General features: G+C 43.9%; 1 protein-coding gene across 8 annotated transcripts; it reads right to left on the bottom strand.

The window, feature by feature from the left end:
• Positions 1–233: 233 nt before the first annotated feature.
• LOC306785208 (dynamin-2-like) lies at positions 234–20,661 on the bottom strand. 8 transcript variants are annotated; one of them, XR_013772394.1, is made up of 21 exons: positions 20,270–20,661; positions 16,108–16,181; positions 15,616–15,765; positions 15,283–15,486; positions 13,850–13,948; positions 13,494–13,654; positions 13,214–13,356; positions 12,984–13,119; positions 12,462–12,529; positions 9,236–9,374; positions 7,166–7,252; positions 6,985–7,055; positions 5,837–5,891; positions 4,226–4,336; positions 3,850–3,959; positions 3,659–3,770; positions 3,403–3,570; positions 3,030–3,256; positions 2,389–2,634; positions 832–2,192; positions 234–714 (listed from the first exon to the last, which is right to left on the bottom strand). XR_013772394.1 is itself a non-coding variant. In XM_079279470.1 (20 exons), the coding sequence occupies exons 1-20, from the start codon at positions 20,428–20,430 to the stop codon at positions 2,123–2,125; spliced, it is 2,592 nt and encodes an 863-aa protein (XP_079135596.1). In that variant the 5' UTR covers positions 20,431–20,661; the 3' UTR covers positions 234–2,122. The 8 variants fall into 8 exon arrangements, 7 of the variants coding, with proteins under 7 accessions (XP_079135596.1, XP_079135598.1, XP_079135599.1 ...); XM_079279470.1 differs by having other exon boundaries at positions 234–2,192; XM_079279472.1 differs by having other exon boundaries at positions 234–2,189.
• Between the last annotated feature and the right edge of the window lie 3,686 nt (positions 20,662–24,347).

Here is a 24,347-nt window from a genome sequence, read left to right as displayed (position 1 = left end):
TCTGAAAAACACTGGCTTTGATGAAATTTACCAAGTTACATCGAGGCATTTCTGCTTTATATTGAAGTGTAAAGTGACGCATGTGGCTGCGAGAGAGGAGCTTAGGAGTTCAATTTATTGTCCATAGTATAGCGATATAAGAAGAAAACATTTGCAAAAGTGTTAATTAAGTTATTCTTTAGTCTAGTAGGAAGAAATAAGAATAAAGAGAACATTTCATGATAGTTTCTTGATGTTTTAATTTGACACTTTTCTCCCGTTTCCTCGTCGACTCATCCACGCTCAGGTTTGGCAGACATTTCAAGTGAGGAATTATGAGACAAAGTATTTCATTGGTACTAATAAAAGAGAAAAACATCATTATTGAACTACAGTATACATTGAATACTAGAAATGCAGTGGAAGCTTAACACACCTGTATGTACAGCGGTGATCGGTTACATTGTGAACAAGGCAAGCCTAACACACAGAAGATGATCCAGCCACATCCATCGTCATAATCCTGCATCTTTCAATGTCTAATAAAAAACAAAGCATCAGCGGTTTCAGAGTGAGGATACAGGAACAGCTCTGCACAACATAAACGCTTCGGTACACCGGAACTTCTGAAGCCAGACTCTTCCAGCTCTTGATGACTTGAGTCCAAGTCGGCGAGTGCTCGACATCAGTTTCCTTCACCAGTGGTTGGGACGAGATGGGACGTGAGGAGGTCGCCTGTGTGAGAAGACCATGCAAAGATTTCTGCGCTCAGTTTCTGTTCTTACGTGGATCAGTAGCAGCTGACGGACACAACGGAGAAGATCTGCAGAGAACAGGAGTAAGACTGCATACCTTCAGTCATTGCTGCCCGGCTCTGTGAACAGCCCAAAAGGAGTGAGTGTCTTTACTGTGTGCAGCCCACAGCGCCGTCATACAGTGAGGGAGGAAGGGAGGAGGGGAGGTCATGCCAGGCTGCGCACGGAGAAGTGAAACGTTCTTGTTCTGCATGCTTCTCTCCGTTTGGCTCTCATGCAAGTCAAAAGGTCTCGACCTGGACTCTGTTGCGTAACACTCACTGAACTGTACGCCGGCGGTCACAGTGACAGCAGGTACGTGTACTACAGGTTTACTGTCATGTGCACGGACAACGACAGATCCGACAACAAAACAAGACGAAGAAAAGCTTGGTGGTGCATGAGAACCTGAGACAAGAATTGAAGCAAAGAATGTCTAAACAGCGAGAACAAGCACCAGCCAGCACACCTTCCGTTTCTATTCCTTTAGTCAGTCCGTCACGTCACGCACCTTCTGAAGGCCCCTTTCCAAACAAGAGCCTTGTTTTCATTTTGCCTTTTTTAAGGTGACGAGTAATTACAAAATATGTTTTGCTCGAGGCACTTGGATACATATTTCTATAAGAATGAGCAGTGGTTGGAGGCAACCGTCTGAACTAGAGCATAATTATCAGTAATACACTAGAAGACATCTGCTTCCTTCCTCCTCTTTCTCATTTTAATTGGTCCACAAGAGAAACACCAAAACCAATAACTGAAAAATCTAATCAAGTGATTCGCCAAAAATATTGAAGCATACAAATTCCATCGCTCAGTCCGAATTTAATGAGCTCATTTGAAAGCTTTGAAAATCAAACAATGAAGAGAGAAAGGACTATCGAAAAGTGCCGCTTACTTAATGAGGTGCTTAGTGTGTAAGATTACTGACAACGTTAGCAAGTATACAACCCACAAAAACATTACCTCTGACATAGCTTCCTTACCATTATATCAAAGTTATGAATCGATTTAAGACACATTCCATTTCAAATGAAACAGCAAAAGATGAGTCGCTGGTTCATAATCTTTAAGTCAATAACATCAAATGGATCCCTTTTCATGATACTGAACGCAGAAAATTTCATCATATTCCTTGTTAAAAAAAAAAAAGAAGCTACCTACATATTAAGTCAAAAGTACATAATATAGAATGTTTCTGAAATGCACAGACTAAAACAGCATCAGATTGCCAGTTACAGTAGGACAACGTTTGTAGTTATAGGAATATTCATGAACAAACGATGACTATCTCTGCTCAGGAGAAATATAAAAGTGTAAACAAAAAAGGGTTTATTTTGTACGCGTGTGTTCTAGTCAAGCAGGGAGGGCTCTGAAGGACGTATGACAGTGGGTCGGTTGGGAGCAGCCGGAGGTCTTCTGCTGCAGAAAGAGAGAGGAGGAGAGGGGGAGGGGAGAAGAAACATGCAAGGAATAACATCATCAGATAGTCATGCACCAAAGATTCCCAAAACACCAAAAGCCAGAGCATACAGGACAACCCTTCACCAGCAGCAGTCCCAACAACTCCCATCAACACCAAAGTCACGAAAGTCATTGTGTGTGTTTACGATTGTACCTGGGAATCCCGGGCGGCAGCGCAGGAGGCACGCGGGCCGGCCTGGAAGGGATGAGAGGCACAACGCCAGAGTTAGGATCGCCTGCATAGGCCGCTTGGCCCGGCGGTCGCGACGGCACGGGTGGCGCTCCGAATGCCGGTGAGGGGTTGAGAGGGGGCGGGGGGCCCGGGGTGGGCCCCTTCACCCCTGGGGGTCGGCTGGGAGGGGCCACTGTTGCTGAGGCGGGGCGGGACGCCGGCGGAGGACTGACACGGAGAGACAGAGCGCTTTAGAGTGAAGAGTCACATTTTATGCGGAGAAATGACGCGACGTTGATTCAGCGATAGAAGTCCGTTTACTGGTTGTGACACAGTTGTTGTGCATCCCCACTACAGCTCGACTGACTCGATGTTTTTAGGCCGATGGTGATTTTGTTTACGTAAACACCCGACAGCAATCTTTCTTCCTTCGATTTTTGTTTTACAAGGATACATAATCAGGACATTGTACAGTAGAAAAACAGTGGCCTCCTGTGGCCAAAGTATGTAATGGTGACTGTTTCTACAATACCTCAAACATACTTTGGCTCGACTACACAGATACCGATATATCTGCAGAAAGCCATTATCGGCCGATGTATTTGTTGAATCGCGTTTGTCACCTTGGGTCCTTGGGGATCCATTTGTCGTCTACTGGTGGAGGCACTGGGGTAGAAATAGTGGTGGTGGTGATGTCTCCGATCAGGACCAGCGCCTCTTTCAAAGCATGATACATCCTCAGCATCTCATCTCTCCTCTGAGCCTGCTCTGGCGACTCCTCCATCAAACTGCCCTGGTCCCCGGCCGAGTACAGGTAGGCCAGCAGCTCAGAGTGGATGAAGTCCTTCGCCTGGAGATGGGGGACAACAAGAGGAAGTTAATACCGCTAGACAGCAAGGCAAGAGAGAGTGACCCGTGTTATCGATGAATTACCTTCCATCTCATTCCTCTCTAGGGCTACAGTGTGATTGGTGGTAAAAGAGACAGAACACGTACGCTGTTGATCATGAGGTGCATGATGGTCTTGGGCATGAGGTCTCTGATGGACTTGTTGACGATGCCGATGTACGAGTCCACCAGGTTGCGGATGGTCTCCACCTGCCGCTCCAGCTGCGGGTCCATGGACACGGTGTCGCTCGGATTCATCGCGTCTTCGCTCTCAGGCTGGAGGAGAACCAAGACGAGAGGAGGAGTCGTGAGGGACGCAGACGCAGAGATGCAGTATTTAAACTGTGAATACACTCTTGTGTACCTGGTCTTTCTCTGGGTAAACACCAGCTCTGAGGAACGAAGCCTTCCAGCTGTCAACATCCTCCTGAGTGTCACATGCCAGCTCAATCTGACGCAGGTCTTTATACACATTTCTGTAAAACACACATGAACCAAATATCAGAACAGACAAACGCCGTAGACGTGATTGTTTGAGGATCAAAGCATCCACACCTCTGTTCGGTGTTGAAGATGGCAAAGACATGTTTGCTGGACATGAAGCCCTTCTCCACATCTCTCAGCTTCAGGTTGTCGAGAGGCAGCATGTACTTCTTCTCTTTCTCCTGATGAAACAGTGATGCAATGACAAACATAACAGAAGGCAGGCTGTAACGAACAAACCATCAACTCACCGGAGCAACTTCAAGCGAATTCGACAACTTCGATCCTGCGGCACATGATGACTACAGATTTACTGTAGCGCAAGAGTAATAACTCTTTACCAGTTGTTGGAACTTTTATCTTTGAAAACAAGCCCCCCTTCCTCTCGTTCACATGAAATAAGGAGAGTAAACAAAACATTTTCCTGCTGTCCCGTAAGCAGCCTTACCTCCTCGTCTTTGTACCAGGAGAGAGACTCAGCAGTCAGGACAAACCAGTAGTCCTTGGATCCCCCCTTCATGATACTGATGTTGATAGTGAGCCAGCCTCTGCGGATCACCTGCGTGTGAGAGCCCAACAGTTGAAGAAACTACACACCCCACAAGAGGAGCAGGCAAAACATATCTACAGCAAGCAAACAGAATCCTAGAAACGCATGAAAGACACAATATAGTCACAACAGCCATGCAAGAGCAGCAGTATTCTTCACGAAGAAAAGTCAGATCAACCCGTAAACACACCACAAACTCAGACTGGAAATAAATGACAGGCTCCAATGAAAATCACCTTCTCTGCATCCCTCTCTGTGTCAGACTGACGGACAAGACAAAGCGAACAGACACACGGGGACAATCAGGGGTGGAAGTAGCACATTACATTTACTTTTGTTGCTGTAACTTCATTTTCTTTGTGTACTTGTCGGTCTACTTTTTGAGTATATATAAAATTCGGTCATTTTGCTTAAAAAATTATTTATCATCATAACTGTTGTACTTCGCTACATTCCAAGTCACGTGAAAGAGTCCCGACAAACTGAAAGTAGATAAATCGGCTGCAGCGGAGAAGAAGCTGCAGGTGCGTCTGCTCCACGTCCAGCGAGGTGACACTCCGGAAATGTCACGTTTTAAATGTTTATGGTTTACTTCTCTGGTTTTAATTGTGAGGCTACACTATGGAAGGCAGTTGTATACGTATAATTGACAATCAGTTGGATGCACAGACTGCCCCCCCCCCCCTAATTCTGCATAGAACTATAATAATGTTTCGGCATTGACGAGCCAGGCACCAAAGATAACGTTTTTTTGTAATTGATTTCAGACTCAATGGTCGCGCATTAATATACACCTGATTTTGAGAGGCTGACAGTCTGCAGGCGGACTCTTTGGGAATAGTCAATGAGGGCTGAAGCGGTCAAGTCGTTTCATGAATTCAAACTGCCGGCTTACTTTGTGACCCACGCAGGTTATGTGTTCACACCACTATGTGAGAATCAGAGACATGGATAACAAGACGGGCTACTTATGTTCCACCATATTCTACATAATATGATAAAAACAACGCAGGATGAGAAGAAACATCTTTCGGCCTATTCGCTGGGAGAGAAACTTTGAAAACTGGAAGGAATGGCGGCCATCTTGGTACATGGTATCCAGTTGTCACGATACATCCTTGAGTGAAACGCTTTCGCTTCCCCCTTCTTCATAGAGGAGCCCACATCTTGTTTCTCGACATGGCCTGAATGACCGTTGATCCCCCACCCACCCAAAGAGGAAGTGTCAAGTGGAGGTGCAGGGGGTACGGTACTTACAAGAATCTCTCCCTGGGCCAACAACAAAAAAAAAGCAGGAACAGAGGAGGAGAAAAGAGGAAAGGGAAATAAAGAGAAAAGACAACAGGGGCACAGACAAGAGAGTGTAAATGTGAAGCAACAAACGGGCAATGATGACAGGAAAGACAGGCTGAGACATCGACAGAGAGAACAGGAAGTAAAAGAGCAGCAGCTGCTGTGACGCTGCCGTGTGAGGCTTTATATGTGCCTCTGTTGAATCAGGAGAGTTACCTGATTGGGCATGACTCTCTTCTTGGTGGCGTTAGCAGTAGTTCTTTGCTGAGCACTGCAGGAGAAAGATTAAATAACATGAACTCTGGTGTAACGGCCGAGGACGGAGGGGTAGCCGAACAAAAGCACATGTTATTTATCGTCACATATGACGAATGAAAGCACCAAATCCTCTCAAATGAGACGGGGACTTGAAAGATGTTTGCATCGATTATTAATCTGTTCAATTTCTTATAACGGTAGACGAATCATTTTCTGTCCATCGTCGAAACAATGAAAGAGCCATCGTCACAGCTTTCAACAAAACAGACACTTCTTTAATAATGCACAGTGCACTTTACCAGATAATGCATCGCCTTATTTGGTAAAGAAAGAAAACGTACAAAAGTCACAGATGCAGAATAGTAGTTACAAAGAAATAATGTAATTACTGAGAGTGTAATGCGTGGATATCTTTAGAAAGAGACTTCCTTATTCAATTGGTGGTTCGGTAATATTTTGAGGTGATGAATATTGTTCAATAGATTTTTTTATATACTTTTTTTAACTCTAAAATATCAATGTTAGCATTGGCCTCAAAAAGTCTACTAATGATTGGGCTGTAGTAATGATTTCACTTATTTTGCCTTTCTATAAATACTAAGACATTTCAATAATTTCAGATGGAAAGCACAACGGTCTTTACATTTGACTGATCAATCTCCACGCTTTAAGGGGCTGGATGTTGGAGAATAAGGCAGCACCTAATGTTGATTTTGGTAATTGATTGATTCATCAATTATCTGCAGAATCAATTTTTTTGATCAACAAAATATTTGAAAACAGTGAAACGTATCCATTATCATATTCATATTCGATCTATTGTTGAAACTGCTTGTTTCATACAGCAGACAGTGGAGAAACTTAAAGATTGAGTGTCATATATGGCAAAGAAAAGCATCAAAATCTCACATTGCAGGAGATGAAACCAACAAATCTTTGCATGAAAAACAATAGTGAACAGAAAATCAAAACTGGCAGATACATTTTATGTCTATTGTCTCACCAATTACTCACCTACTTGTTTCCGCTCTAGATAATTTGAAGAGAGCGCTCCATCTCTGATCCTAATGAAACTAGTTCATAAGTATCTTGAGTACGTATCTTACTTGGCAAATCCAATGAAGTCCTCATGATTAGTGTTGATGTAGGAGAGCTCAATGTCAATCAACAGCAGCACCTGAGGGACGGATCATTAAACATGTTATGTACACAAAAAGGTGAAATTATACAAATGTGGGCTGCATCTCTCTCCAACACACACACACACACACACACACACACACACACCTGGTCTTTGGTCTTGCTGTCTCTCTCTCTGACGTAGGTGGTGACGATCCGCTCCGTCTCTTCTCTCAGTCGAGGGTAGGATCCCAGCTGTACACACACACACACACACACACACACACACACACACACACACACACACACAGCTGCAGGCACCGTGATTACAGGACACACACCTGTATAGACTTACGCAACACCAAGTATCCTCACAAGCAGCTGCACCCAACCACCGACGGCAAAGACGCAGTATAAACACACACACAGACTGTGGAGGCATGCACTGATGAGATCCAGATCAGCTTGAGATTCAAACTAGAGATGTTGTGATCGCAATTAAGCGGATCAAAATGAAAGAAAACAGTGAGCATTAGCATAGCGTCATCTCAAGCTGAGAGTGAGTCAACAAATCAGGGAGGAAGAGGGGAAGAAAGATCAGGTTAAAGTCCAGGAAGAGATGAGGGTTTGGTTTGAAATCGGGTGTTGGGAGGGGAGTGGGGGGGGGGGGATCGGAGGACAATGCATTCAAATCTCCCTGCACAGGACAGGGTGGGAAACAGCCACAGTCGTGCCATTTCCAAGCAGCCAAATTTCTTACTGTGAGAGCAGGGATCTGATTTGACAAGTGCGGCAGGGTGAGGGGTTGTTACGCAAATCACCAGTTGCAGTGCTGATTGGGTAAGCGGGCTGGTAGGGATCCAGGATCAGTTCGTCATTAGAGAGGGAACCACAGGGTAAGGGGGGAGTGAGACGTGTGCCGAGTGAAGCCTTCAAGCAGCAGTGAAGGGGAACGATCAACAATAAGAGACAGCAACAAGTTAGTTGATGACATGTTTGTGAGTCCTTTCTTTGACTGCTCTCCATCACTCACATTTCTTTCTTCCCTTCACTCTCACTCTCTCTCTCTCTCTCTCTCTCTCTCTCTCTTCATCTGTCGCTCCGCTGCTCCCGTTTACCTTTTCAGTGCACTTCCTGATCAGGGTGACAAGCTCGGCGACGACGAGGTCGACACATTTCAGACAGGGGTCTTTCAGCTTAATGATCTGCTTTTTCACTATGGCCTCAAACGCCAGGTCTGGGGTGAACAGGCCTGTCCTGTGGTGAGGCGTCGTGGGAGTTGGAGGTTTTATGTCGGGGGAAGGAGGAGGAGGAGGTGTAGCACGGGCCATGATGAGGGGAAAAGGGAACGGTGGCAGAAGAAATGAAAGCCCAAGTGGGATGCAATAGTTTGGGGAAAAAAAGAGTTTCAAAAAAGGAAAAGAATGAGGATGGAGGTTGAGGAACATGAGGAAAAAAAACAAAGAGGTATTTGGTTAGTTCTACTTCATGTACACAACAGAAACAAGCTGCAGGTGTTTATCAGTCAGCCTACAGCTTATAAGCCATGCTAGCATCATGATTCTATGGATGGCGATGCCAGTTGTGGGACCACTTTAGTCCAGAATAAAATACCTCACCGACTATTGGATGGATTGCCAAATCATTGTGTACAGCACCACCATCTGGTAAGACTTTAACCCACCCAATACTCTACTTTGATAGTGGAAATTGTTAGTTTGCCAACACAAGATGGTAAACATCGTAAACATTATACCTGCTAACCATCGTCATGTCAGGATGCTGATCTTAGCATGTAGCTCAAAGCACGACTGTGCATGACAGCGGTGCTTTGTTTCAGCTGTAGCCTAAAACCAAGCCTGCAGCTTGTTTTCTAATGAACCTGTACAGGAACATGTCACATCCCGTCTGTTTCCAACCACACAGCCTCCCAGAGACACCACTCCAGTGCACTGCAGCACAGCCAGGACATTCAAACACATCCACTGACGTTCATGCAAGTGAACTTCAAAGCAGGACTGTAAAAAACTCAACCTTTATCTTTCAATTCATCCCCCTTTTTTTATTCCAAGATGCCGAAATGATGTCCAAAAGCACATCGCTGAAAAACTAAAAACGGCTGCTTTTATACAACAGTTTGGCACCAAAATGGCCTCTGGCAGCTCTAACGTTGGCTGGTCTCTGTGGTGTGCATGTAGTACGGGTGTGGCAGCCAGGCAGGAGACCATGCAGCGATACCTTATTAGTGCACTGTCTGAATGTGTTGATGAGCTCCTGGATGACCAGGTCGATGCATTTCAGACACGGCTCTTTCAGCTTAATGATCTGCTTTTTCACTATGGCCTCAAACGCCAAGTCTGGGGTGAAGAGGCCTGTCCTGAAGGACATATAGACAAGACAGACATGGAGACGTGGAGCAGGAGACGGGAGCAGAGAGACACGCAGGAAGAGAAAGAGACAGACTCACAGATGGAGGAAGACATGAGCACACACACACACACACACCGACGAGGAGTAGTGAAAGAAAAACTAGAACAAATAGAGTGCAAGACCACTAAGGCTATAAGGCTAACAAGCAGCCAGGGAGACTAAAGACAAAATGAAACAGACGAAAGAACAAAGACAGACAGAAGAGACTTTAAGGGTAACTTTGGTGTTTTTCAACCTGGACCATGTTTTTGTGTCTAAATGAAGCTCGAGCTCAAGTTCTGACAGGAACACTATCCCTGCACGCTCATGCTCGTATGCTTTTCTCTCATCCCGCTGCCTAACTAGCAGCACATTCTGTATTCCGGCCGTCGCTGTCAGAGGCGCCATAGACTCCATCAGCTGTCCAACAGCTGGCCGTTCCCGGCTAATAGCGCAGAGTCACGCCCTCTTCGTCAGCCTATCAGCTTGTCTCCTCTTAAATGTGCCGTATCCCCGCCTCCAGCTTCCTGCTGCTGTTTCATGCGACCCTCCTCCTCCCCAGCACCATCCATCTTCACAGATGCAGTACTCCATCAGCAGCTCCAGCCAACTCCAGCAGAACCTCCAGCCACCACCACCAGTGTCTGGACTCCTCGGGGGGGATTTATATATATATTGTTGCCGCTCAGGGCAATCACAACGCGATCACGAATCTCCTTGTCGAGTTAAAGCGGCAAACTAATTCCGTGTAACTCATGAACGCTTCATCTGTCATCATAAATGTTAACCACCGGTACTAATCATTTACTTGTCTCCTGATTGAAATGACTCATGGGGAAAACAAGTTTTGAAATTGGTCCCGTATTGAGCGACAGCGCTGCAGACGGGAGCCGCTAAACGGGCTGCAATGCAATCACCTGGGGCAGTTTCTCATCGTACGTCCACTTACAGCGCTTGTTTTTGCCCCTGAACGGCTCAGATTGTTACTCTAAGTGTCTGACTAAATCAGTGGTTCGCAAACCTTTTGATATGGTGTGTTAGTTTTCAATGTTCTTGTTAATCAGTGGGCTATAGCAACATTAAGGATAAAACTAGGTTTAATTATGACACCACATCAGAATTGGAATCTCCAACGGATCTGTAATTTTATTCCTTAAAACTAGGGCTGGGCGATATGGCCTAAAAAAAAAATCTCCGATTTTTTTACAAAAAATCCGATTCACGATTTAAATCGATTTTTTCCCCCAAAATTTTTTGCAGATGACAGAAGCTGTTGAAAACAATTTTTTATTTTATTTTGTGATGATTTTCCCAAGTAGGTTGATAAAAATAAAGTGCAAACAAAACCTGAACATTGTAGGAAGGTGCCTGTAGTATACAAAAAGTATTTCGTCACTCTTTTGTTTCCCTGAATCATTTAAATATAAAATTAAATTAAACATAACATTAAATGGCATTAAATAGTAGCCTTCCATTGTAAACAACTGTGCAAATGTAACTTTTTTACAGTAAGCTTTTCTAACTGAATACACTGATACAAACACAGCATGAAATAAAATGTATGTGACCCTTTAACATTCACATTTTCAAAAGTGCAACATCTGATCTAACATCAACATAACATATTTTGCATAGTAAATAAGTGCATGTAAACAAAATCAAGTGCATTCACAACATAACCAACAGTATTAAACAGTAGTGCATGTTTTTTCTAAATATTTTTTGCCAGGAAGACAAGCCTGTCTACTACCTCTGGCTTCAGGCATGCACGGTGGCATGTAACAATGCCCCCCCACACACTGAAAAGCCTCTCAGAGGGGGCACTTGTAGCTGGCACAGAGAGGTATTTCTTTGCTAAAGTACTTAGCCTTGGAAAGTTAAGTTGGTGACGCTTCCACCAGTCAAGTGGATCGGTGTCTGGGTCAACCTGCTGGACCACAGGTCAGTTGTTGCGGAGTAGAATGACATCCCCTCCAGCTCCGCAGAGATCCTTTGGCGTGTACTATTGTACAGCCGAGGCAAGGCAACGTCAGAAAAATGTTTACGGCTTGGTAGCACGTATCTGGGGTCCAAAGCTTTGAGAAGGTGAATAAACCCCGGCTTTTCCACGGTGTATATGGGCACCATATCTTTTGCGATATACATCGCGACTGCATCCGTGATGGCTTTCCACCGGGCACTCTTCTTCTCATGCGGAGTACAGTTGGTGAATGTCTCCAAAATGCTGGGTTGTTGTTGTGAGGTGGCGGTGGCGGCGGCGTCGCTTGTGCTCCCGCGGTCCTGCTCCCTCCTCAGGGCAACAACGCTTCTCCCACTCGGCAGCATGCCTCTGTTTGAGGTGCTGCATTAAATTAGTTGTGCTGCTTGATTTTGTAGCAATAGCTTTTAGACAGACCTTACATCGTGGTGCTGTTTGTTCTGTGTCAGATGACACGAACCCGAACCATTTCCAGACCACCGAAGACACATTCTTCCCTCTCTTAAGAACGAGAGCTTCACTGCTGGCCGCCATTGTTTTCGTTTGTAAACAATGCGCGCGCACTCTACTACGGGAACCCAACGGGGGGGAGGGGTGGGGGCGATTTTCTCGATTTTCAATAAAACACATCGCCTTAAAGCACACATTCGAATTAATCGATTAAATCGATTTATCGCCCAGCCCTACTTAAAAGGAACATGAAAAAACAAAAAGGCTGCCACCCTGATACAGGATAGGGCGGGTCTTTGTGAGCATTAATTAAACGACTGTAAATAACAAGTGAACACTTGCTCTGAGCGGTTACATTGCAGCCCGTCTAGCATCTGCAGCGCTGTCGCTCAATACTGCACCAATTTCTAAATAACGTGAACCCCCATTAGTCACTTAAACACAAAAACATGGGAAATTAGGATCCAGGTTGAACAACATCAAAGTCACTCTTTAAAGGAGGGGACATGAACAACAAAGCATACACTCACACCTGAAGACAGAGAAGACGTACGTCTGGCAGGCAGGAGAACAGACACAAAGACAGCGAAGACAAATGTGTGCAAAACGTGATGTTTGCAGGCTTGCCTGACTCCGTGAATGTTCTTGATGGCGTAACTGATCTCTCTCCTCAGCTCCTTCTCATCAAACTCCATCTAAGGCACGGGGCAAAAAAAAGCTTTGATTTTATTTGTTCTATGCTAAATTAAGTCGCCTTATTGTCGAGCGTACACCGACACACACGAGGCCAGACAGAAGGGATAGTGTGTGCTTTGTGTTCTCTTTCTTAGCGCTGGATTCATGAGAGCTTAGGCAACACAGTTACAGTATAACCAGTATTTGTAAAGATTGCCACATAAGTACTGTAAATAAAAAACAGTCGGAGCACATTATTAACTTAACGATGACTGATTGAGCCACTTGTAAGAAACAAACAATCCTTTGACACAGTTGGTTTGTTAACAAAATAAAAGAGCAATTCCTCGCCAAATGAAAAGACTTCTAACTTAAGTTAAAGTCAAAACCTGCTCAAATTCATAACTAATGCACTCAAATGAAAAGCACTACCTGACTAATCTACAGAAGATCATTTGACATGGAAAAGGTCACCTTCACGAGCTCGAATGGAAAGCGCTCATGGAAGATGCGGTTGATCTTTGCTCCGCCTGACAAGTTGGAGGTGTCCACCTGATCCCCCGATCCCTCGATGCACTTCTCAAAGTCCACGCCAAACTGCTGCACCATCCTGCGAATTGCAAGCAGCAGACAAGAAATGTCGTAACTTCTCGAAACAATGCATTTGTGCGTCTGCGAGCGTCGGTACGTGCATGTGCACTGACTGGAGCAAGGCCTTGGTCTTGCGCGTGGGGTCGTCAGGGCGGAAGTTCTTGTACTCCTCCACCTCTTTCTCCAGCGATAACACCTGGCTCTGCAGCTTACTGCGTAAACCTGGCAACGTGTCTCGAATGTGGTTGGTAAGTTGCTGGAAAAGACACAAAAATAATATATTTTTCCCCAAAGTTATACAATAAGTCACTCTGCCTATTTTTAAATATGACTTCAGGAAAAATGTTAATGCCGAGGAGATCCGTGTTTCTCTTTGTTATCATGTGTGCTGACCTGATTGAGGGTCTTCTGCAGGTGCGATGTGCCCATGCGTTCGGCAATGTGTCTGTATCCAGGGTGGGACAGGAAGAACTTCCTCTCAGCAGCCAGTGCGGCGCGAATGTCTTTCTTTCCATCAATGTCCTTTTGACTGCGGTTCACCACCCCGATGTAACCTAAAGACAAATACAGACAAGGCCCGTTCTTTATGGCTTAAGACGGAAAACAGTTAGCGCTGTCAGAGCCGTTTGCACGGTTAACGCCGCTAGCAGCGTTAGCTTCTAGCTGCCGACTCAGCCGTCGCCATGTTGAGAACTGTTGAGAACTCATAGTGTGTGTGTGTGTGTGTGTGTGTGTGTGTGTGGTCTCACCTCTGCGGAGCGGCAGTAGTTTGTTTTCCAGGATGTCTCTTGCGTCCGTCCCCTCATCCATCAGGTCCAGCTTGGTGATCACACCGATGGTCCGTAGACCTGAAGACATCATTGATAATACTGAAGTTCTTGTATTCAAATGTCAAACAGGGATTTTAGGATTTACACGGATAATTTGATGTCTTGATAATATTTAAGTAGTTCAATTCTAACACACAGTACAACACTGTGTTCGTGCAGTCTTTTTCCACACAAACTAGTGAACATTGAAAAAGTTTCGGTGGTTACTTTAAAATCTGCTACTTATTATTCAGTCTCTCTTGCGAACGATGAAAACAGAGTTGGTGATTGTTGGACCAGTGGAAAGGCTAGTTTGGGTCAGTTTGATTTGGTTTATTTTGAGTTTGGATGAAGTGTGTTTTACGCGGTAAAATGACTGTTGTCTGACTGGAGTCTGGTGGCTTTGAGGGAGCATATTCATTATTTTGTTTGTTACGTTAATAAATTCGAATAATTGTCTCAATCTTGTTTGATTTCATGTAACACATAATTACTTCAATGCTTGCACAAAGCCTCGGGCTGAAAAAGGTGTAAAGTCAGACCGGGTGTCATGGTTTATCACCGCTCACTAATCGGAGCTGGAGAGGATAAATACCCACGACTACTGCAGAGACATTTGTCCAGGGAATGAATGCCGATTGTAATCTTTCCAACTGAAGACAAAAGCCACATGTTGGTGGGTTTTTCCCCAGTTGGAAAGAGGCTTAAGATCCTACATATATGGCCATGCAGCTCCGTGAGGCTGTGCACAGCAGAGCTAACTGCTAACATCAGCATGCTAACATGCTTTCAATGACAACTCTAACATGTTGACGTTTACCATCGTGTTTGTTCAACACCTTATTGCAGCGGCTTAATATGCTAACATTAGCTTTGCATTAGCATCAAACACAATGTAAAACAGAGACTGGTAGAGAACATGCAGGTATTTGATCATAAACCAAAGTATTAGACACATTTCTTTTTTTCTATCTGATGATGGCTTTAGGTGGAAAGTTAAGGGAACAATGCGAAGCTGTTATTAGCCACTCTACAGTTAAACTCCTGTACTTTTAATAACATCTTCTGGATTGAATGAAAGAAAGCCAAACTAGAAGGTGATTAAATTTAAATATATCTCTATTAGTCTTATTCAATACATCTATGCTGCCAGGAAGTCTTTTAATAATGGAACTGTTAATTATTCCGATGAGTCGGCCCCTGCACGGAGGCAAATATTAATAGAAAGAAGAGTGATAATGGCTGCAAGACACAGAAAAAAGTAATTAGCTTTGTACCAAATTAGAACCAAAGAAACAGAAAAAAACATCCAGAGAAAAGGTATCAGAAGACAGATTGACTTGAGGCCTGAAGGTCTCACAGGGTCCCCTTACCCTGAGGGTCCACCTCCTTGGAGATCTTGAGGGCGTCGGAGTTGGCCAGGTCAGTGTTGGCCGGGGTGACGGCCAGGATCAGACAGCTCTCCTTGGTGATGAACTGCATCAGCATGTCCCTGATCTGGTGCTCGATGTCCTGAGGCTGGTCTCCCACGGCCACTTTGGTCATCCCCGGCAGGTCGATCAGGGTCAGGTTCAGCACTGAGAGGTTGTGATGGGGTAGTAGGCAGGAAAGGAATTCATTAGAGGTTGAAAACTTGCATCTAGAAGGCGGGGTGTGTGTGTGTGTGTGTGTGTGTGTGTGTGTGTGTGTGTGTGTGTGTGCGCTACCATTGGGAGAGTAGACACGGAGGTTGATGGGGACGGACGAGATGCCCTTGTTGGATCCCGTGATCCGGTCAGTCTCTGCTTCAATCTCCAGACGGACCTCGTCAAAGTCCACAAACTTACGTCCCTTACAGTGCAGGAACTCCGCATACTCTACATGGAGGAAGTGAGAGATTAAGACAGGAGTGAGGGCGAGTGATGGATGGGAGATGAATATAGAAACAGATGCGTTAAAATAGAGGACAGAGAGCGATGGCACAAAGAGGGGCAGTGCAGCAACTTCCAGGGAGTGAAATTAAACTATTCATTTCATTCAGCATGTTGTAGTAAACTCTTAAGAATCTGGATTGTATCGTACATTTGGATGGTCATACGACTACATGGTCTACAGGTTGTGCCGACAATCGTCCTTTCAATTCGATTTAACTGTTGAAAAGCCCGGATTTATGAGCGCAAACACGTTCCCCGACCGTTTGACTCGCGTACACAACTTGCCTGCTTTACTGTTGACCAGCTGGAGGATGAGAGGACGACGGGTGACGATGCCAGATCCTCTGGGCAAGAAGTCCCTGAGAGAGAAAACGAGAGAACAAGTTAAATACAAACGGACCACTTTGGGACGAGGACGGACAAAATGTCACAAATAGGTCACATCAAATGTTAAAATAAGAGAAATCGTGTGCACTCGCATTGATCCCCGATTAAATATTCAGCAACATAATACTCTCTCAGCAAATAAATACGAACTGTGGAAAAAAATGACCTCCTTTGTCTTCATATGTTCTCATAATAAAGTACTGAATACGTGTCAGCTTCTACCAAAATAAGAGCACACGCTCTACAATTGATCCCCAGTACACTTGTGCATTATTGATGCAAGGAAAAGATTGACTTACAACCCCGTTCATTATAAATGCTGCAAAGAGGAAGAAACATGTCTCAGTTTCCCCTTCTTATCCCACACACACGTTCATCACAATGGAAACTCGTGTTCGATACAGTTGTGATCATTTCCAGGTCACGGACTACACATCTCTCCAGGCGATGAGAATATGTCCGTCTGTCCTTCTGTCTCTGCCGGGTCAGCAGCAATGACTGAGTTGAGTTTCAGTTAGGGCTGGGCGATAAATCGATTTAATCGATTAATTCGAATGTGTGCTTTAAGGCGATGTGTTTTATTGAAAATCGAGAAAATCGCCCCCACCCCTTTTTCCCGTAGTAGAGTGCGCGCGCATTGTTTACAAACTAAAACAATGGCGGCCAGCAGCTTCACTGCTTCACCAACTGTACTCCGCATGAGAAGAAGAGTGCCCGGTGGAAAGCCATCACGGATGCAGTCGCGATGTATATCGCAAAAGATATGGTGCCCATATACACCGTGGAAAAGCCGGGGTTTATTCACCGTCTCAAAGCTTTGGACCCCAGGTACGTGCTACCAAGCCGTAAACATTTTTCTGACGTTGCCTTGCCTCGGCTGTACAATAGTACACGCCAAAGGATCTCTGCGGAGCTGGAGGGGATGTCATTCTACTCCGCAACAACTGACCTGTGGTCCAGCAGGTTGACCCAGACACCGATCCACTTGACTGGTGGAAGCGTCACCAACTTAACTTTCCAAGGCTAAGTACTTTAGCAAAGAAATACCTCTCTGTGCCAGCTACAAGTGCCCCCTCTGAGAGGCTTTTCAGTGTGTGGGGGGGGGGCATTGTTACATGCCACCGTGCATGCCTGAAGCCAGAGGTAGTAGACAGGCTTGTCTTCCTGGCAAAAAATATTTAGAAAAAACATGCACTACTGTTTAATACTGTTGGTTATGTTGTGAATGCACTTGATTTTGTTTACATGCACTTATTTACTGTGCAAAATATGTTATGTTGATGTTAGATCAGATGTTGCACTTTTGAAAATGTGAATGTTAAAGGGTCATATACATTTTATTTCATGCTGTGTTTGTATCAGTGTATTCAGTTAGAAAAGCTTACTGTAAAAAGTTACATTTGCACAGTTGTTTACAATGGAAGGCTACTATTTAATGCCATTTAATGTTATGTTTAATTTAATTTTATATTTAAATGATTCAGGCAAACAAAAGAGTGACCAAATACTTTTTGTATACTACAGGCACCTTTCTACAATGTTCAGGTTTTGTTTGCACTTTATTTTTATCAACCTACTTGGGAAAATCATCACAAAATAAAAGAAAAAATTGTTTTCAACAGCTTCTGTCATCTGCAAAAAATTTTGGGGGAAAAAAATCGATTTAAATCGTGAATCGGATTTTTTGTAAAAAAATCGGAGATTTTTTTTTTAGGCCATATCGCCCAGCCCTAGTTTCAGTGTAAGTTAAGCAGGCCACACACACACACACACGCACACACACACACACACACACACACACACACACACACACGCACACACACACACCCTGTGCCTGTTGTCCACATGCTGACAGAGCAGTCAGGATGTTACACAACACTGATTCCCGTCCTCTTTCCTCATCTCTTCCTGTCACTCATGAAAGCACATCATGAAAAACACATTCACCAACAAGAAGGTCAATCAATTAAATCATCCTTTCATTTATCCGGTGAACAACCAAAACATTCGCTGTTACAGCTCCTCACATGTGTGCACGTGAGCTCTTTTTGTGACTTCATAGTGTTGCGTTTGCTGGGGTTGATTTTAAATTGTTGTACAACTGTTTTTCACTGTTTTTCACCGGCAGATCATTTAACACTACTCTATTGCATTGTATATACTGTGCATTTTTGTTTTATCTTATATATTCTATATTCTGATATTTAATTTGTCATTCTCTGTTATTCTATTGTATATATTGTGCATTTGTTAACACTTAATATTTTGGTTACTCTGTTACTTTGCTTTTTGGTGTGTCTTGCTGTTGTAAAGTACAAATTTCCCCCTGGGGATGAATAAAGTACATATCTATCTATCTATAGTGTACATCATTGGTTTCTATCTCGAGCTGAAATAATTAGTTGATTAGTATCAAAATTCATCTGCAGCGGTTTTGAGTATTGATTATTGATTAATTGTTTTAGTAAAAAATGCCAAATATATCTGTTTCAGCTGTTTTCTTTCATTGCACACTGAAAAGCTTTCATTTTGGACAAAAACAGACAATTGATGAAACAAAACAAAAATCAATAATGGAAATAATCGTTCGTTGCGACCCTATTTCCAACTTGTGTGGCTTTTTGGCCCTGTGAAATGAATCAATGGCCCTGTACATGAGCACAAAGAGGGATGTTTTCTCCAGACTTAAAACCATCCAATGTTTACCAAACAATAGAAATAATTACATTTTTGTCTTTTTTCTTTCATGAATCATCTTGTGAGCCCTCAGATGAATCACGTGGCCCATTGGAGGGGTATACAGCTGCAGCACTGACTAAAACCTACTCGAGTAAAAATAAAAGAATAAACTGATCTCACGAGCCAACGTCACTGCAGGCTAATTAACAAACGCGTAAACAGCGAAGTAGCCTTCTGCGGGTATCTGGTACCCAGTGTGTCATATACACATGACAGTGCAGCTGGTGACATCACTGATGACCCCAGCACAAACGCATCAATGCCCCTACTGTCTCCCCCAGCCACTGCTTGGGACTCGCAGACAAAAGGCAACAGGAAAAAAAGGAGCCGTGGCGGGCTAATCAACATTCCCTCTCCCTTGGACAACAAGTGAAATCATGTAGACGAGTCAAGTGTTCCCTTTTTTTTCTGGCCATCTTCACTGGGAGATAAAAACACAAAGCTGCTGCGGATATCTTCCGATTAGGCCTCTGAGGCGGCTTCTTCCCCTTCCCTTTCCTTACAGATAGATGTTTCCTCGGGGCTTGTTTTAACTGCCAGACAAACTGGCTCAGTGATTATTTCCTATGTTGGTTTAAGCCGAGCAGAGATCCTAACATATGCCGTTAATGGAACAGTTGGGTTTGCTTCTATTTGTCATCAAATGGGATCCACACAACTCCTTCAAATTCCTTGACACTCATCCATCAACCTCACGAAGACATTCAGCAGCGCAGGCATGCTGGGAGTGCAGACTCCTGTCGGTTTCTCCTTCAATACTTTATCTATCTGACAGCGACCTCATGAAATCCGTCAACTGTCTTTTTGTGGCCTACCTGACCTTTGTAACGCGAGGCCTATAAAGACGTGTTTACAACCGCTGGCAAGCACTCTCAAGGAGAACAACCTTTGTCAATGTTTGACAGACTGGGCCTAATATGAATCCGCGACTGAACAGATCAGTGCCAATACAAAGTTATATTTCTACAACTCGACGAGCTCTAGACGGACATCGCTTTCATACACATTTTAAATCAATGTGGCCTCAGTTTCTGTCTCTCCATCAACAGCTGTTTTCTTTAGCGTAACATGCGTAATTATGGATCGTGAATAGCTCTGCTCCAAAATGGAAAGAATCCGTTGCCAGAAAAAAAAAGAAAAACGTTAGAAACTGGGAGGCACCGACAAAACTGAGCGCGCAACCAAGTGCTTAGTTGGCGACTTTTACGCAAAAGCTCAGCGTAGTTTGTCCTGAAAGAACAACAAGGGCCACACACTACAGTCACGGAAGGACAAGAAATCACATTCACATCGTCAGATTGATCCATATTAACGGTACAACCTCCCGACGAAATTCTCCAACACGGAGCTCTTCCCTGCGCTCTGGCCGCCGACGACCGCTATCTGCGGCAGGTCCAAGTTGCAGCTCTGGCCGATGGCGCTGAAGGCGTCCTGGAGTTTGTTGATGAGGGGAATTAGGTCTTCCATCCCCCGGTTTCCCATAGCGGCGGCTCGGTCAGCCCAGCGGGCTCTATCCTGCTCTTCTTCCCGGTCAAATACGAGCCAAGGGGTCGCTCTTCAAAGCAAAAGTTCCCAGATGTCACTGCAGTCTGCCGCAGTCTCCGTGAGTTTATTTCCGCAAAACACAAGGCAGTTCAGAGTCAAGAGTCCCGACCGCGGTCAGAGCACCGGCGAGCTTAATATCTGAGTGAGTGCACGATAAAAGGAGCAACAAGAAAGCGAAAACTTCTGTCATCATCCGGTCAGGCGACACGCAGCCTCCGCCGGAGATCGTGGCTCCGCCTCCAGCGTCACTCTCCTCTCTCATTGGTCAGCTGGGACTGTCAATATACTCTGTCAATATACAGTGCATGTCATCATTTTTACAATACAGTGTTTGGACTTTCAATACCAAGAAAAGTTGCAAAACACCTGAAGGAGTTCATTTATTTATTTTGCTATTGTTTTATAGCAGTTTTCGCAAATTAACCCTTTACAAAAATAAAACATGCATATTGAAACAGTTATTTTTTGTTAGAATAATTACAGAATAGCCTTTAAAACCTGTCACGATGTCCATGTCTAGTAAACACTAATGATGCGTTATAATCTGCCTATAGCACTAGTAATAAGCAATCGTAAATATTCATAATGCTTCATAATAATAATCATAACACACTAAAAAGCATTATATAATGACTTAATAATTGTCCCTTTAGTATCAAAGTATATTATAACTCCCATAGTGGTAATACATTATAATATTTTTAAACTGCTTGTTTTAAGTAAAGTGAAACAATTATAAAAAAGTCATTATAAAATGCTTTATAATGTGATATGAGTTTTGTTATAAAGTATTATGTGGTGGCTGCAACTAGCCAAACCATCAACCAGGCACAGTGACGGTGCTGTTCCACTGTTCTTTAAATTATGATGCGAGATTTAAGGACTGACTTTATATTCTAGATTGAGTGCACGCGATCAGATAATATCGAGTTACGGTTGATGAAAGTGTTAACTTTCCTGTCAGGGTTTTGCAGCCGACCATCCTTCTGGCAAAAGACTGCGCAGCTGCATCTGCGCCTGCCTAAATAGATTCGCCTCATTGGACTGTGCCATTCTACAACTGCAAGAGGGGTGTTACAGGAGCCACTGAATCTGCACCACAGAGGAGGAATGTCTTCAACCCCCTGCAATCAGCTATGGACTGGCCAGCATAGTATATATATATCATGCAGGTAGGAGATGTGGAGGGAGTCCCTTCAGAAGAGCACTCATGTTGTTGCAAAAAGTTCTGCTTAATTATCTTGTACTTAGACTTCAGTGCAATTATGTTTCGTCACTTTGGCTTGATTTTGTTATCCATCCTAATTATTGTAAGTACTTTGGGGGGGGAAATCCCTATTTTTCCCACTTTACCTGCTCTGCAGCTTTATGTGTACCCTGGTCCCTCACACACTATAAATATACAGTGCTTTAAGAAAATGATAGGTATGTTTATAATGCGTTATGGATATGGCTGTCATAAAGTGTCCCCATGATGTCTGTCAAATGCACTTTTCCTCGTTTTGTGCAATAATGTAGAAATGTGTCTGAAGCGTCCGCGGTCTCAGTTAGACAAATTAATCTATTATCTGACAGAGTTACAGTCCATTCAGGATACAATTCCATCAATGAGCCTCAAAAACACCAATTCGGTGTGAATATCAAAGACATCGCTGTTTTTCTCTGTAACAGGTGGAGGTAATAGTGGATGTTGAACATATATGTGACAGCTGAGGCTGGAGAGTCGTCACACCGGCCAATCACCTGCTGATCACCTGCTCAACCACAAGAGGGCGCTCCACAGCAACACAAGGTAAAGACACGCACCAGATGTACTGTATTTAATACCGACATGCTGAACACTCGCTGTTCATCACGTATGACCTGAATAGATCATGATTCACTGAAAGTGGTAACACTGAATATGTTCTATCATAAGGACTCTTAATTATGTTTGATCACAGAAAAAGTTGAAAACAGCAGCGACCACAAGAATTGTTTTTTTTAAATAAGAGAATTTAATTCAACAACAATTTTTTGTGAAGTGTAATATTTCCTCGCAGTGACTGACACTGATAGAGGAGTAGTCACAGGTCGGCGAGCGGTTTTGATCTGTGTCAGAAGGCGCGCGCTCCTCTGTCGAGACCTTCTGGAAGTTGACGCAGGCGTAGTGGAGCTGGTCCACGGGTCGGTTGACAGTTGCATAGACAGACAGCAGTGCGTCTCCTGAGCTCGCCTGCTGGCTCCGCATCTGTATCTCGTCATAGTGGGGATCTCCATGATTTCCCTGCAGAGGAAGAAGGGGCGCAGTGTAATAGATGCAATTGTTGTGCGCATGTGCAAACTCATAAACACAAACACACACCTCTGTGTCGTGTTCATCGTTTGTCCTCTGCTTTGATGATCCCTCTGCGGCACAACACACTGGGAACAAGAACATTTGAGGAGATGAAAACCAGATTTGTTTTTATCTTTCAAAGTTACTCGTAATCAAAATCATGTGCAAGTTAAGCTTCAGTTTGCCTCTTTAATTCAGTTATCCAGCGTTAAATGTGTGTGAGAGAGAAAGTTTATGTGGGGATTTTCAAGTTTTTTTTTCTTCAAATATCCGACCCTCACCTTGTGTCCTGGGGAGTTTGTATTTGCACAGTATAAATACAAGCACAAGTATCAGTAACAAGGCCAGGCACACTACCACAATGGCAATCAGATCTGCAACAAAGGGACACCAGTTGTTACAGAACACATGCCGCCGTCAGCAGTTTCATTGGTTGTGTCGATGTTTGTTTTTTGCAGTAAAAGTGTTGCGTGTGTTTCGGGAGGTGTGAACAGCAGCTGTTTGTTTGCAGCAACCGGAGGTCACCTGAATGGAGAACTTTACGGGATGTCGATGATTCTGTTGTCTGCAGAGCCGGAGGGTCTGATCTTTTGGTTGGGATGTGTTCTTCAGCTGTGTGAGGGTCAAAAGCCAGAAGGTTAGAGATGTGACAAAAGGCACAAGGCACACACATAACACATCCATCCATCTGTGTTTTCATCATCTCTTTGTTCCCCCTGCAGGTGCTCCATCACTGTAATCATAGTACTTTGCCTCATTATGTTCATTCATAAATACTCAGTGGTGAACAAATCCTGCATTCAAACCCATTCAAAGCATTGGAAGCAAAATCAACTTAAAGTATCAGAAGTAAAAAATACTTAGTTGCTGTGAAGCAGAATCGTGTCAGTGTTATGTTGTTATTTAAATTATTACAGCAGCATTTTGAAGTTATGACCTTTTAAGGTTTTCATGAAATCCATTTTAATTGTTGATACTATTCATGGTCTGCATTGTTCTCTGCACTAGCCATTAGAAGTGTTTACATTCTGTAAATACCATTTTTCATCATTAGTGGTGGAGTCTGCCACTCCTGCCCTGGATTCAAATTGCCTCCACACACACCAGCAGAACATTTATATACTCAAGTAAAGTACAAGTATTTACTTAATGCTAGTACTTGAATGTACTTAGTTTCAGCTCAGTTATGCAGCCGTGTGAGAGAAAAACAATATGAACAGACCTTTAAAATGGGTGAATAGTAATAACCTGTAAAGTTACTCCACATCTATTCATCAACAGCAGCACAGATGTGTTCTGATAAAATAATTGTCCTGCATTTGGTTCATAATAAGTTGTGTGTTTAAAGTATAAAGTGCTCCGTGTACTCGCCTACAGAGAGGAGGATTTTGGTGGATCCATCATGCTCCCCCGGCCTGCTGGAGCCACACCAGTAGTACCCAGAGTCGTCTGTGCTCAGGTCGTCGATGTGCACGTAGAAGTACTTCTTGCTCCTGTTGTCCTGTATATGGAACCTGCCTTTAACCACGTCTGTCCC

This window comes from Melanostigma gelatinosum (assembly GCF_949748355.1).
Source record: "Melanostigma gelatinosum genome assembly, chromosome: 11".
Taxonomy (NCBI): domain Eukaryota; kingdom Metazoa; phylum Chordata; class Actinopteri; order Perciformes; family Zoarcidae; genus Melanostigma; species Melanostigma gelatinosum.
The sequence above is the reverse complement of the archived record's forward strand: the minus strand, read 5'-3'. Positions and strand labels throughout refer to the sequence as shown.